General features: G+C 37.3%; 1 protein-coding gene across 5 annotated transcripts in view; it reads left to right on the top strand.

Annotated features, from left to right (window-relative positions):
• The window catches only part of ARMC3 (armadillo repeat containing 3), a 78,307-nt gene that overhangs the window by 41,910 nt on the left and 21,025 nt on the right, over positions 1-15,372 (top strand). For 3 of the 5 annotated variants that reach the window (XM_085227270.1, XM_085227272.1, XM_085227268.1), the window contains 6 exons: positions 414-550; positions 4,429-4,618; positions 5,512-5,612; positions 6,644-6,739; positions 10,716-10,907; positions 13,871-14,033. In XM_085227270.1, the coding sequence (XP_085083396.1) occupies positions 414-550; positions 4,429-4,618; positions 5,512-5,612; positions 6,644-6,739; positions 10,716-10,907; positions 13,871-14,033 (879 nt within the window). The remainder of the gene's footprint in view (positions 1-413; positions 551-4,428; positions 4,619-5,511; positions 5,613-6,643; positions 6,740-10,715; positions 10,908-13,870; positions 14,034-15,372) is intronic. The other 2 variants (XM_085227271.1, XM_085227269.1) reach the window with 1 other exon arrangement.

The raw sequence follows: 15,372 nt of genomic DNA, 5'->3' as shown, positions 1-15,372 counted from the left end.
AGGAAAGACACTGTAGCACGCGAGAGGATAGAATGTTAATAAGACTGCCGTATATACAGTACTATACAAATTCAAATAGATTGTGATGTAAATTAGTTGCTAAGAAGCAACAGAAAGGAGAAAAAGGTGTATAACTCTCCATGGCAGTCTTGGGCTGCATAGTCTCTTCAGTTTCTATTTTGTAATCTTATAACTGAAAAGGAGAGTCAGAAAGGATGTGTGCCACTCTTGAACCTCACTTCAGCTCAGAGCAGCACAGAAGTAGAGAACTACCATAAATGGCCTTTCTGGCAGCCCAGCATTGCTTGTCTACAAGTCTTGAATCAATCTTTGGATGGAGAAATTAATATGTTGTTTTTACTAGATTGAAGTAGGTGAAATATGTCAGCATCCATGTCTTCATGTTCTTATAGTTAAGAAATGCAGGTGGATTGGGACCACTTGTTGAGCTGCTACATTCAAAGGATAAAGAAGTCAGAAGAAATGCCTGTTGGGCTGTCATGGTCTGTGCAAGTGATGAACTAACTGCTGTCGAACTGTGCAGGCTAGGGTGAGTAGAAATAAGATCAAGGAGCAGAGGGAGGATTTTAATGAGATAACTCTGTTAAGCTTGATCTTTCTGTATTGATAGGACAAAATTAAGCTGTGCTTTTTGGTAAACAGAAACTATTTTTGTATTGCCAGTGGTATGGCTGAAATGGTCCTGATTTTACAGAAGAAAAACTGCAAGCCTGAAGAAAGAACTGTCAGGAATTATAAATATGTTTATTGTTTCTGTAATCAAATTAGCTTTCTATTGAAGATTTACTTAAATTAGTCAAAAATAGGGGCTAAAAATGCCCCATACATTTGAAATTGAAAGTCAGATTTCAGGCTAGGTTCAGTATACAGTGAACTGTACTTACTACACAGGGGCTAATTTTTGTTAAAGAGCTCTGATTAACTACAGATGTGCTGAACTGTCATTTTAAAGAGAATCTGTCATTTTCCTTCTTGAAATCCCCAAGTTCCATATATTAATATTTGAATTAGAAAAGCTGCTTTAGCAGTAAGTCACAAGACTCGTATATGAGGTGACTCTTATTGTTGAAGTGAAATATATGTAATTGCCCTGCTCCCTCTGCTGGACACTTCTCTGGCTGCTGCACAGATGCTTGCAGCCCATATGTGAGGGAATTCTGCAGTCGGACCTCAAAAACAGATCTGGAGGAGACCTCAAAGGTAGTGCTGTCTGTCTGCCTACTGTGACTGAATCAGGTACACTGATATATTTCAGCTTGTCCAGTGTGATTGTAAGTACTCTTTCTGAACGGGTTTTACAGCTCCTGAGGCAACCTCTTCTGGTGCTGAGGTATCCTTATAATTAGAAGGATTTTTAGTTTTAAATGTCCCTTACAGCAATTCTGTCCAATTATATCTTGCCCTAATTTCAGTGAAATTTAATAACCACCTTTTAATAGCATTTTATTTTTTAACTTAGCTGAATTTTGTATCAGAAATAGCATTGCCAGCAGGAGCAGGGAGATAGCTGTCCCCCTATACTCAGCTCTAATGAGGCTGCATCTTGAGTACTGTGTTCAGTTTTGTGCCCCTCACTGCAAGAAAGACATCGAGACCCTGGACTGTGTCCAGAGAAGGGTGAGGGGTCTGGAGCATAAGTCTCATGAGGAGTGGCTGAGGGAAATAGGATTGTTCAATCTGGAGAAGAGAAGGCTCAGGGGAGACCATATCACTCTCTATACCTGCCTGAAAGGAGGTAGTGGCGAGCTGGGGGTCTGCCACTTGTCCCAGGTAATAGCCAAGGACAAGACAAGTTGTGCCAGGAGAGGTTCAGGTTGGATGCTAGGAAAAACTTCTCATAAAAAGCTGTCAGACACTGGAATGGGCTGCCTGTGGAGGTGGTGAAGTCATCATCTCTGAAGGTGTTCAAGAACTGTGTAGATGTGGTACTAAGGAACATAATGAACAACATTGGAGGTAGGTGGACAATTGGACAAGCTGATCTTTATCAACCTTAATAATTCAATGAGTGTATGCAATTTCTCGTGCTCCATTTAAATTTCTCAATTTCCTCTTCATGACAAAGCAAAAACATTGAACTGCATTTTGTTTTGAAGTCTGGTATCACTCTGTCACACATCTCTAAATTTCTCTGTTATTTACGCTGTTTTGAAGTGTTATCTCCCAGTCTGGATGAGGTATTTCAGCTGAGGTCATACCATCATCAACTAAATCTCAGTGATTATTTTCCATATCTTGCATACAGCACTGTTCTTATTTAATCCCTTCTTTCTGGCAGCATCAGAGTAGGACTCTAATTTATATGTCCTTCTAGTTTGAATAGTTTGAATAGTTTTTCAACCAGTCAGGCACTACTTTGTGTTATTTTCATATAGATCGTATTTCTCTGACTTGCTCATAACTATTTAAAAAGGAATGTTTGAAAAGACTTATTAAAGTCACAATGTATCTCAAAGTCGAGACGTATCTCACATCTACTCCTAGTGCCTATACATTAAGTCAGTTATCCTATAACAGAAAGGATTAAATTGGCTTTGTGTGATTTGTTTATAACATACATAATGGCTATTACTAGCCGCCTTATCTCTTGCATGCTTCCAAATTGATTGTTTAGTATTCTGATATAATATTCTTTGGACACTAAAATTTGGCTGAATGATCTCCACCATTTCCTTGCTTATTCTTCTTAAATCTAGACACTATCTATGCTCTTCTCCACTCTTCCGGCTCCTCACCTGTTTTCCCCAAATTTTCAAAGATAAGTATAAATACTTTAGAAGTTGCTTTTGCCATTGCAAAACGCAGTATGAGGTAAGTTTCAGGCATTGCTGCCTTCGTCGTCTGAAGCTTACGTGTTATGCCTACTGCTTCTACCTTCTTATTAATATTGCTGTTAGGCATCTGTTTGCAACCATTTTATCAAAACTGAAGCAAGAAAGGCTGCAGACGCTTCAGTCTTTTCTATGCCATCTGTTATGAGTTTTCTTCCTGCACTAAGTCATAGACTTACATTTTTCCCTTTGATTTGTAGTATATGAAACATTTATTTTTGTTTTGGGTCCCTGAATGGTTGTATCTTGATTTGCCTGTAGGCTTTTTGGTTTTCTCCCTTACTTTTTCTTCCCTGTTGGAAGTCTTCATATTTCCATTTCTGGGTTTTCAGGTAGTCACAGTATTGTTAGTGCTTCTGCATTTTGTTCCTTCTTGGCTTGTCTTTCCTTCATGTAAGGCCAATGTGCCTCTAGTGTCATGTTGCTATACTCACTAGACTCAATTTTCCCTTTGAAAATCCCTTTGTTATCTTACATTCTGATTGCCTGATCTTGTTGAGATTTGCTTTATGACAAATAGTCTGTATGGTTGTTCTGTTTTCTCACAGTGTCTCTTCTAAAAGAGATGGTTGTCCCTTGCCTTGTCTGCAAAACTTGTTATCTGTTGTCTGATTTCATCTGACACACTTTCAGAAGTCTATCTTGTACATGTCCAGAGCTGAGGCACCTTATGTAGTTCAGAGAGAGAAACAGACAGGCCAAGTATGCCATCCATTTTATATATACAAATATATAAAAAAATATAAAATTAATTCCTTAGAATATGAAGAATTTCTGCATGTGTGTATTGACGTACACATACAAATTGGAAGATGTGCACACACATGAATACATCTCCCTCTTTTTTTCCTGATGTGTTTCTTTTTAATTCCTAAACAGTTCCAAAACTGAACTGTTTCTCTTGATTCAACTTCCTTTCTCTTCCTAGTAAGTTCTTCCTAAGTTTCACAGGCTAGAAGCTATCAGTACGTGCCAAGGAATAAATCCCTGCTCTCCAGTATACCCATGATTATTTGTTTCTGCTTCCATGCTGCAGAACCGCCAGCCTGGTTGTGCTGCCACAACTGCTTATGCTTCCATGCTGAGCTGAGCTGAGTGCATCTCTGCCAGTTTCTTTCCCAAGCACAGGAGCAGCCCTAAACCAGGATTCACACCTTGACTGACTGGGAGCTTGAGTCTGCCAATTGCTACGATTGTTACAAGCTGGAGAGGGATTCCCTGAACTGTATGGTGTAGTCACCTCTGAACATAACTCCTTTTACTTGGCTTTGACATTCTTCTTTTCTCCAGTTCTCTGTGGTACCCAGCATCTTTCTCATAAAAGGTTGTGGCACCCTGTTAGCATTTTTTTTTTTTATGTAACTGTTTAACTGTTGAAAAGAATTGGTTTTGCTTTTGAGCACTGCAAGGCAATTTTTCTCATCTAGAGAAAGACTTCACTGTAGCACAGCAAGCTCCTTGCTAGTCTAAATAGCATTAGGCTAGCTCTTAGAGCTATGTCTTAAGTCTATGTCTTGGTCTTGGTAATTCTGAAAACTGTTTAATAACAATGAATTGGTACTTAATGATGAATTAGTCATTGTGTTTTGTTTAACAGTGCTCTAGACATCCTAGAAGAAATTAATCTGTCAAGAGGGTGCAGAAATAACTTTAGTGAAGCTGCTTTGGAAAGGCTACTTGATAACAATCTTTCCCAAAAGTACAGCCAAATGGGATATTTATCACCAAGTAATGTCATTACTGATGGATTCTATGATTATGGTAAGGTAAGTTACTTTAAATTACTTTACTTAGAAGCAGTAAAATTTTCTTCTTCATTTTGAAAAAAGTAAGAAGACTGTAACAAAAGCCAGCATCTGGCTTCCTAAAATAACTTTGCTTGTTTTCTTGTTATGCTGCCTCCCGGGTTTTATAATAATTTCTTTTGTTTATCTTTCTTTATGGTGAAATCTTATAATGTTTATTCTATCCCCTAGTTACAGTCTTCTTCCCAATCTCCTTACAATCCTGTGTAATCTGCTGAGCTCCTAGTTCCTTACCAGGGACTTTCTCAGAAGTTAGTTCTTCTGGTATCTGTCACTGCAGTATATTTGATAGTAATCTGACTCTGAATGACCTATGGACTTTCTGTTTATTTTTACATAAAGAAGGATTTGTGTTTTCACCTTGGTCATGACCCTTTCTCTCACACAGCACTGCTGATATATATAGACTGGCTCCACTATATATCACCAGTTAGTATGTTCAGTTTAAATTAGGGAAGTACTTTACAAAATGCCCAAATTAAAAATATTCTTACTGAGAGATCAGTGAAATGTATGCCTTTAAAGCGTTTACTTACTTTTGGAAATTCCATCCTAAATTGCATTGTCTTCAAAGTCAGGAATATTACCTTATCCTAGATTATATTCTAGATTTTAGAATGACATAGTAACAATAATCACAAGCTAGATTATTTACAAATAATCTTTTCTAAGAAAATTGAAGAAGGAAAATGCAAATAGGGAGAATACTGGTTTTGTGTATTTAGAATGAGTTTTATAAATTCTCATCTAAGTCTTCTGTTAAAGAAAGAAATGCTACATGACTCTTAAACTATTTTTTGTCTTCACTTCTAACTGAGAACACCACTGAATCTTTTGCTGTAATCTTCTTGTAGATAAAACCTGGTGTAAAACTTCTGTCTTTGGAGGAACTGAGTATGCAAGAGCTTACTGACCATCGGGCCATAATCTTCATTAATGCTAAGCCACAAGAAGAGTGAGTAATCTGGTAATATTTATTTCAATAACTCATTTTTCCATCCTTTCCACTGTTTCCAATATGAAAGTACTACCTAGTTTGTACTGTGAGAGATCTATTTCAATTTTAACAGAGTGCTACATGTCCTAGAAGGCAAGAGATTGGTATTTCATAAAACAAAAATTTGTAAAATCACTATTTTTTTCCCTTTAGACAGAAAATATTTATTCATTTGATTTGATCTGTTTTTTGTTAGAAAACTTAGTGAAGAAGACTCGTTCACTGAGCACCCTTTGGTTTCTCATGGTGGAACATCCATTTTGTTAATAGCCATAACAGAGCTTGTCATCTACCATAATAATTATGCCATCAAAACTGAACATCAACCCACAACAATGAAACCTATGATTTGATTATCTTTGTGTGCAGACAAATGCATGGGATTTTAAGCACAACGTCCCAGGAAGCAGCACAAGGCTTTTGGACTTGATAGACAATCTATGCCAATTCCTTCTCTGTTTAAGCTGAAGCCAGCCTAACAAATCTTAGATTTGAATGCAGGAAGTTGGTATTGGCCTTGTTTAACTGGGAGTCATTTTGTATAAACAGTCTCACAGATCAAAGAATCCTCCACCAGTATTTTGCAAATCCAAAATCATCTTCTCTGTCAACACATCACATATTTGGTTTACAGTATCATAAGCTTCCCTTTTAAGCTTGTATACAGCACCATAAAGATGTCTGAGAATATCTATGACAAATTAACCTTTTATGCTCTTTGTTGATCCCTAAGCTTGTCTTTTAACTATTGGGTTTTCTTTCTTTGACCTTCATACAGCTTACTGCCTTTGCACCTTAGTTTCAATCCTACTACCCAGTTACTTGTCCATCATTGGTAGCCTGTGCTTTATTTTTGATCTCTGAATCAATATTATGTTTATTTCTATTATTTCTCCCTCTTATATACTTATTAATATATTTACTGTCCTTTAAATTCAAAGCTCTATTTTCATAATTTAACATGCAAATAATATCTTACTACTTTGCAGTGTCCTTGCAGTAGAGGAAAAGCCACAGCATTTATCTTATGAACAGACTACTTTGTCACCTTTTACTTCAAGAAAAAGTAGTAGAGAAAAAGTAAGGTACGGTATTAAAATTTACTAGTTATCAGTGTTCTGTTATTGTGCTGAAGTTAAAAATATAATTCTGATTGAAAATAGTAATAGACAGTTTCCCAACAGAGTACAATAGCTTAAATACAATCTTAAATAGGTTTTCAGGGTCTTTCTTTCACATCCTAATTGCAGTAATCTTCATTTGTCTAAGTAGTTATTTGTTCTCCCCATGCTGTATTTGAACATCTCCTGTTTTTCCTTTCAGTATCCCTAGGAGGCAGTGAAATGCAATAATTTTCCAGCCTGACAATTAAGCCACAGGAAAATTAGGGTAGTTCTTTCTCAGTATAAAAGCTACGCCTATGAATGAGAAGTCCCTCTCCTGCCTACATCCATCCTTTTTCATTGAGTAAATTTCTTCCAGTGAAATTCCAGAAGTGACTGAAAGCAGTGAAGAGTGTGTTCAGTACTATCTCAATTTTGACAGCAATAAGTCTAAAAATGCCTCACTCTGGAGAGCTCCGTCTGATCCATACAGTACATTAGGTACAGTCTTACTAGTCCTTTTTGTGGGTCTGACCTAGTGAGCAGGTCATCTTCTACCAAATAGGTACAAATCTCTAATCTCATTGTGGAAAATTCATTTTCTTCTTCTATAGAAAAAGTGTTTGAGCCTGACCCTGCTTGATGCTTGGGGATTAGCGGTCTTATTCTGGTTTGTTGCAGCTTCACTAGCTTCCCTAACAAGGCATAGCAGATAAAGTAGAAAGCTCTGAGACTATTTTGCACAGTCTTAAAATGCAGAGCTTAGAGACTTGTTCTGACAAGATAATGTGTGTGTTAATTTCTGTGTGAGGGCACCCTTGGGTAGTTACTTTTTAATATACAAGGGCTGCTCCAAACGTAATACCTCCTATTTTGTAATGTTGGCCCACAATGTGAGAAGTGAATGTTGGTGCTATGGCAGTAGAGGCTGAACCTTCTTGCCAATATCCTATTCCAGATGACAGCGGAGGGGCAGTTTGACAAAATGGTGTCTGACTTGAAAGGATACATGAAGCAAAGGTGTGGAATTGAATTCCTCCAAATGGAAAAAAATTGCACACACAAATGTTCATTGATGCTTGCTGAATGTTTCTGGAGACCAAAACATTAATGTGAGCCCAGTGAGTCAATGGGTGATACATTTCAGCAGTGGTGACAGTGACGTGAGAGACAAACCACGTTCTGGGCAGCGATGCAGACTTTTGTGAGCACAGCATGCAGGCTCTTGTTCATTGCTGGTGAAAATGCATAGCTAATGATGGTGACTATACTGAAAAATAGTGTTTTATAGCTGAGAATTTTCTCTATCTGTGCTCTTCATATCTGTTGTAGTTTCCACGGAAGTATGCAGGAGGCATTACTTTTGGAGTGTCCAATGTAATTTGTGTCAATTACACAGTAAATAACTGCACTGTTAGCAATCTTAACTCTTGTGGAAAGCAGAAATTTTCATTTAGGAAATAACAAATGCCTGGCTCAATTTCCCAATAGTAAACTTGTATGGATACGAAGACTTCTTTCTTCAAGTATAAAATAATTGCTTTTGAATGTCATAATCAAGTTGCATGATTTATAACCCCATTGTCATTCATTTTGAATCCATAATTCATACATCATTATTACTATTAATTTGTGAGATATATGGAAGTTACTTGAAGGTCAGTGGCTGACTCCAAGTCTTAAACGTGCTTATACTTTTTTCTACATATTTTTTTTCCTTTGATCATACATTTCTGATCAACATTATTTTGCGAAGTACCACTGAACACAGTTTAAAACCACTGTTTTTGAAAAGTGATACTGGTTTATATAAACTGTAGTTGAAAGCTAAGAGAAAGGAGAATTATAGTTGTCTGCTGGAAGTGTTTGAATTAGATGTAGAGAAAGTGACTAGCTGATAGTTTGACATGTATTTGCATAGACAGATAGCAACATTTTTGATCAAACAGTTGCATATCTGATATATACACTGACTGAACTAAAATGTTAACTTCAGTGTAGACTGATAAACGTGTATCTCTTGCATGCTATATACTTATAGAGCATTCAAGAAAATACTTTCAAATGCTCGTATTTACTCCTTTTTGAAAGACAGGCAAGAGATTTTATTGTGCACAAAAGAAAAAATAGGAACAATTGCTGTTCTTTGGTAGCAATATAGTGCATTGGCTGCTGTCTACCTCATGCTGGCTCTCTGATATTCTACAGGACATTCGTACTGAACTTGCAACAGGAATCCTAGCAGCTTGAAAACTATTTACCATGGTTAATTCTCCTCTGCAGTAGTGCTTTGCATTTGTAGCATGTCATAAAATCGTAGAATGGCTCGGGCTGGGAGGGACTCCAAGAATCATCAGGTTCCAGCCCCCCTTCCACAGGCAGGGCTACCAACCTCCAGATCTGGCATTAGAGCAGGTTGCCCAGGGCCCATCCAACCTGGTCTTGAACACCTCCAGGGATGGGGCATCCACATCCCTGGCAGCCTGTGCCAGCATCTCACCACTCTCTCTGTGAAGAACTTCATCATGAGCAGTAAGGCAATTTTCAGAAATAGGAGTGGGTTTTTTTCCCCTGATGTCATAATTCTCATAATAAAATGGGGATAAAAAAAAAGGATACGAAAAGGTTAGTAGAAGCCTACTGCAATGGTCGCTGTTCATTTTACAGCCTTCAACTGTAAGGCACAGTTCCTTACAAGGCAAATTTTTAGACAGATATAATGGACTGTTGAGGAACAGGATAGAGACAAATGTAGAAGAGTTAAAACAGCCACTTCACCAAGGAACAGAATGGAGTCGTACCTCCAGGAAATAAGCAGCAAAAAAACAAACCAGTAAAAGAAGGGCACCCTTCTATCGAGTTTTTTCTTCCTGAAAAAGTGGGATGAAGGAGAATAAAAGTGATCTAACCGTCATTTGAGTAAAAGGGATTGTGCTCCTCTTGTAGCACAATCACTTGGCACACTTCTCACTGGGAAGAGAAAGTTTTAAGAGGATAAAGGGGAGGAGCAGGAAAAAAAACGCAGTCAAAGAGCAAGAAATATGTTATCTATAGATGTCTATTATTTTGAAAACCTGCTAAATCAGATACTGGACAGGTGAGAGTTCCCTTTAATGAGTTATTCTTAAGCGTAATACCTAAGTGCGTAAATTGAGTAGTAGCTGTTTGTTCTACTATTATAAGGATCCCTGGCTATAGGGTCAAAATAGATAACAAAAACAGTTTGCCTGCTTTTTTAGAGTGTAAGTGTAATTAATAACTGGAACAGTTTAAGACAGTGGTGAATTTTCTATATTTTGAAGATTAAATCCTAATTGGTTGTCCTTCTAAAAAATGTGCGTTTTTGAAACCTATGAAAAGGACTTTTTGTGAATATGATAAATCTTAATAAGTAAAAATTGAAAAATATTGTGAACGCAAATTGCTTGAATTAGGCTACTGATAATGGTAAATGCCTTTCTGCTTTGTACAATGCCTTCTTAAGTCTTAAGAGTGCCATTCATTGTAAAAAAAATTTTAAGAATAATTTGAAGAGCATACAGTAATTATATTGTACCCTGAAGCTCACTCTCTTGTGGCCCTTTGTTTCTTTTCTTTTTCTTCCAAGAATGATGACAGTATTATGGATTAAAAAAAAAAAAAATAGAAATGAAAGGAATTTTGTCATATTTCCCAGTAGAATTACTCAAGACGCATGCTGAAAAAAGACATAATGCTTATAAAACACAAGTTCTATGCATTCCCACAAATAAAAAATCCTAAAATGTCTGATTCTATGGACCTTAATAATAGCCCCAGTGAGATGCTGATTTTTGCAGTTCCTACAGAACTTGTGAAATGCACAGTGTTTTATCTGAGCAAAGCAAGCATTTCATTTAGTCTTCTGCTAGTTGGTTATGGGACCTGTTCAGGATAACAGTACTCTAAATTAATGTATTTTTTTTTTCTTCTGTGTAAGAAAAGGGAAAGGGAAGAAAGAGGAAAAAATGAAAGGAGTTGAGATTATATCTGAAGTCCAGGATGAAATAAATCCAGAAGATGCACAGTGGCAACCACCGCCTGACTTCATGTTAATGGATTATATTAATGATGCTTCTAAAACAATTCTACCACTCACTACTACTCGGGAGCAGGTTGTGGCTCTTGCACAGTGAGTACCTAATTGTATTTCCATAAATAATGCAAATAAGTTGATTTGGTAAAATAAGTTTTCTTTTCATGGGACAACTTTTTCAAGTTTGTTCTTTTTCCCACCCATAATTGGAATCAAAAACAGCTTTGGCCTGGTATTTTAATATGATTTTTTATTTTAAGTTTATTATTTTAAATTTATTATTTTATTATATAATTTAAAATTTATTATTTTATTATAATTAGTTTAAAGTACTTAAAGTATCATTTGCAACAAAGGGGTATAATTTTCTCATTCTGAAAATACTCATGCTGGCAGCTTCAGGTTTTTGGCATTTATACATCTGTACTGAGCCTTTCCATTGAGCATTTCTGATAAATCAGGATTTCCAGCGTTTTATTGTAAACTTTTTCTGTTCGTTCTCCATATGAATGCACAATGAAGACTGTCTTTAAAGTATTTAAAATATTTTAATTCTGAGAATTTTCTTTTATTAGAGAGCTTGTTTCATGAAATATATCCCCTCTCATTCTTCTTCACACTGCACATATTTTGTGGTAATACAGATGACCCTTATTCCTAATTGTCATCTTGGCTGTGATAATGCCCTGAAGGTTGTTGAACAGCAATCAAATGTTAGGAGAGTAACTAATGTTTTTCCCCCCCTGGATTTTAAAGCAAACAACTAGAAAGAGGCATTACTGCCATTATTTTCTCACTGCTACAGGGATATGACCCAGCCCAAAAATTGCTGTGAACATTCTGTTGACTCCAGTGGGTTTTGAATGAGGGTTAAAAAAACAGACCCAAATGCAAACATTCTGTGTTCTGCAAGAGAAGGTCCAGATTCCCAGGAGATGCCCTTTTAATTCCCTATATGTAGAACTTCGTGCAATTGCTGCTGTCTATGCATGCGCCCAGTTAGTGGGATGTAACCATTGCAAAAAAAAAAAGTCTGTAATTAACCAAACATTATCAGTGAAGAAAAAACTGCACAATAGTTGAGACTGCTGCAACTTATGTCTGTTCCTTGCCTTAGGATCTTTCTTGCTCTGTAAGTTTAGAAATTGCTCGGGGTAAGAACTCTCTTGTATTTTGTTTTCTATAGCAAAAGCACAGAACATTTTTAAAAGGAGTTTCCAGGTGCTACTATAATTAACATCCTGATGATTTAATAGTGCCAGAACATTGCAATGATGTGTGTACAGACACATGTTATCACTGTGTGATTCATTAGTAGCACTGGCCACTCAGCCTAGGCACCAATCACTGTCATCTCCAAGCAGTGTGTTTTCTTTCATCTTCTCCTTAGTTTAACCTTTACTATCTTAACAGTTTCCTGGAGAGTTTGGCGTCAGATCCCACTGAGTCTCAAAATTTGTTTTTTTTCTTTCTACTAACCTCATTTTTAATGAAGCGGTCTGCTATGATATGAGGAACGTCTTCTCTGTTGATTGCAAAATTAGACAAGATGGGTATTCATCCTTAACTATCCAGCTGTGTATAAACTACACCGTCTTTCTCAAGGTGGAACTCATGAAATATTCCTTCAAATCCGCTCTTCAGACATACAGATGAAATATTTGCAAATACACAACCTGGTGAAACGATTATCAGGAACTGAAGTAGAATGTTTTCTGCAGGGATTTGTATTCATAAGCTGCATTTTCTGTGTGTGCCTGGGTAGCATGTGCTGAATTGTCAGGCAAGGAGGAGGCAGCTGCAGGAGCCCAGGCACATCCATGCTGTGTTTGCTGGCAGGAAACCGGCGTGGGTTAGGGAATGCACCATGGTACTGGCTGCCTCCTTTTAAACAAGTGCAGCACATCTTTGTGCACGTGCAGGAGTGGTGTGCATGTAAGCTCAGGGGCCTTTGCTCCCTTTATTTAGAGCTGGCCGTAGGCAAGAGCAGCACAAGAGATTATTTTGGACCCCTTTGCTTCTTCAGGCTCACACTGTAATTCCCAGCTTCACAATACCACATCCAGTCTGCTCAGCAGTAACTCCTGTGCTGCTGCTACCTGCACCTCCCTAGGCCCTGGATTTTGAGAAATAAGACCCCTTGAATTGTTTTGCATGCATGTGAGAATAGAACCTGTTTGCATAGGTTAACTATGGAGGAAGTGATGCAAAAGTTTGCTCCCGGTCTGAGGTAGTGGCTGTCGTGTCAGCGCTGCAGCACCTTGTTCAGAGTTACAGCCCTCAATAATACCCAGGCTTTTAACTGAGGACACTGAGAGGAACAAGGGTCTGTGCATAGAGGAGCTGGGGCAGAGGGGAGGTGAAAATGTGTGTGAGAGGAGGTAGGGACGTACAAATCAGAGTTGGATCCTATTTGTGCACAGTCACCCAGAAGACATTCTCTTGGCAGTGTCTGCATAGCTTGTGGGTTCTGATTTTCTTTCTTTCTTTAAACTATTGTTTATTTAAGGGTAAAGACAACCTCCTGCCCAAATGTTGGCTTTGGCATAAGAAAACACACGTAGAGATTGAGGTACCTTTTCTGGATGTAGTTACTTTCCATGTTGGGAATGTTGTCTATGACTTTATTTTTGTCACATTCTCATGCTTTAATTAAAATTTCAAACAAACACTAGGGCTGGAGATTGTACTACATTACTCAGGTCATTGTTTATCTGCAGAGATGAACATTAGTTTCTGAACTATTTACTCAGTGATTTCAGTTTTGATGAGGATGTTCTCTGAGTATTTGGTGCCCACGCTAGACCTCTCCAGAAAGACTGCTGGCAGCTTTCACTTTGGTCTGTGATATTTATGTTTACAGTTATGTTTAACTGTAGCTAATATTAAAAAAAAAAAAAAAAAAAAAAAAAAAAGCTACCAAATAAAACAATAACAGCATTCAGAGCAACAGTATTAGAGTTGTATATATCATTCTCGTATTGCTTCTGTACCTTCCATTTTGTGATAAATTCAAGAGGCATTGTAGGTTTAATTGATCCTGGTGTGCATTGGAACAGGTTTGTTGCAGACAAAATGGGTGGTGCAATTGAAAGAGACAAACTACACGATTTCAGCTGGGAACTACACATAAGTGAAATAGAATTTGAACTGAAATCCAACATTGTGCCTATTGGGAAAGTTAAAAAAGGAACATTTTACCACAGGGCTTTACTTTTCAAGGTATGTTAACATTTACTTTACAACATAATGTTATTTTTGCTAAATGAATATTAAAACTAGAGTATACTTGCATCAGTGTAATCTAGTATTTATATTAATGTAATATCTTGTGTATATGTTTAAGTCTACAGAAGTGTATACATATTTTACTGGCAAAATGGATTTCCCAGTGAACGAAAGCCAGCATTGCTTCTTTTTGTAAACATTCTTTTTCTCATTAAATTGTCTTAAGTGATATCAGCAGAACACTTGATAAATGGCAAAAAGTCAAGATATTTGTTTGGTAGTCAAAACATTTTATATTTTCTGTAAACTGTAAAATGTTGAATTATGCAGTTTCCTGGGGGATTTTTGGATGCTGTAAATGTAAATATGTTGAGACAATTTCTATTCATTATCTGTCCAGTATTCTGTGACAATGTATAACAGCTTTTATGTTCCAGTTGCTTAGACTAGAAAGCTTTGTTTCTTCCTCTGTCTTCATGTCAGCCTGTTTAGCCGTGCTCTCCTTTTTCCTTGGCTATTGGGTAGCTGGCCTCTTCTCCTTGGATGAAAAGAGAAGAAGGGCTTAGACACTAACTAGGAAATAGTATAGAGGAGAAGGAGTACAATGCAAAATACATGACATTCATGGGAGAGAAAGTTCCTGACATACGTTGTGGAGGTATGAAAGAAGAAATTAATTGTGCTGAAGCAGTACTGAAGTTCTCTTACCCTCCACTGTCCTCTCACCATTATGTTTCCAAAGAAACATTTCTAGGGACAAATCCTCTCTCTTAAAGCCTCTGCAATCTCAGTATGGGATATCTTTCTTTGTAAAAAGTAAAAATCTTTCAGGATTTTATTTCTTCACAGCAGATGCATTCTAAAAAAGTGGGTGTTTTTGTATCTGGAAGCCCTTGCAGCACTGCTGGGGACAACGTAGAGCTGAGGCCATGGAGGTGTTCTATCTAGTTCACCTCATGTTCCATTGCTTCATACACTGAAGGTGCTGAAGAGCAAAGAGCATGCTTTGGAGTGAAGCAGCAACCCTAAATTTAATACTGATAAAAATGTTACCTTTCTACACTTAAATAGTGCATACAAAGTATACAAGGTACATCTATCATTACTTGTATTAATGGTTCTTCAGACTGAACAGAGTCTTCCAGGAAGAATACCTTTCAGCACAGTGTGGATACTGTTCTTCATTTGAGATCTGAAAGACAGGCTGATGCGTGAATATGTTGGTGTCTGAGAAGAGTAAAAATGAATAGTTTTTATGCAGTGCATAGAATGTGGTAGAAACAGCATCTATAAGCAGTCTGTGTAAGCACAACCAACAGTAAATATTTGCAGT

The sequence above is a fragment of the Meleagris gallopavo genome, chromosome 6 (genome assembly GCF_905368555.1).
Source record: "Meleagris gallopavo chromosome 6, MGAL_WU_HG_1.1, whole genome shotgun sequence".
NCBI lineage: Eukaryota > Metazoa > Chordata > Aves > Galliformes > Phasianidae > Meleagris > Meleagris gallopavo.
Note: the sequence above shows the minus strand (reverse complement) of the source record. Positions and strands in the feature narration are given on the sequence as shown.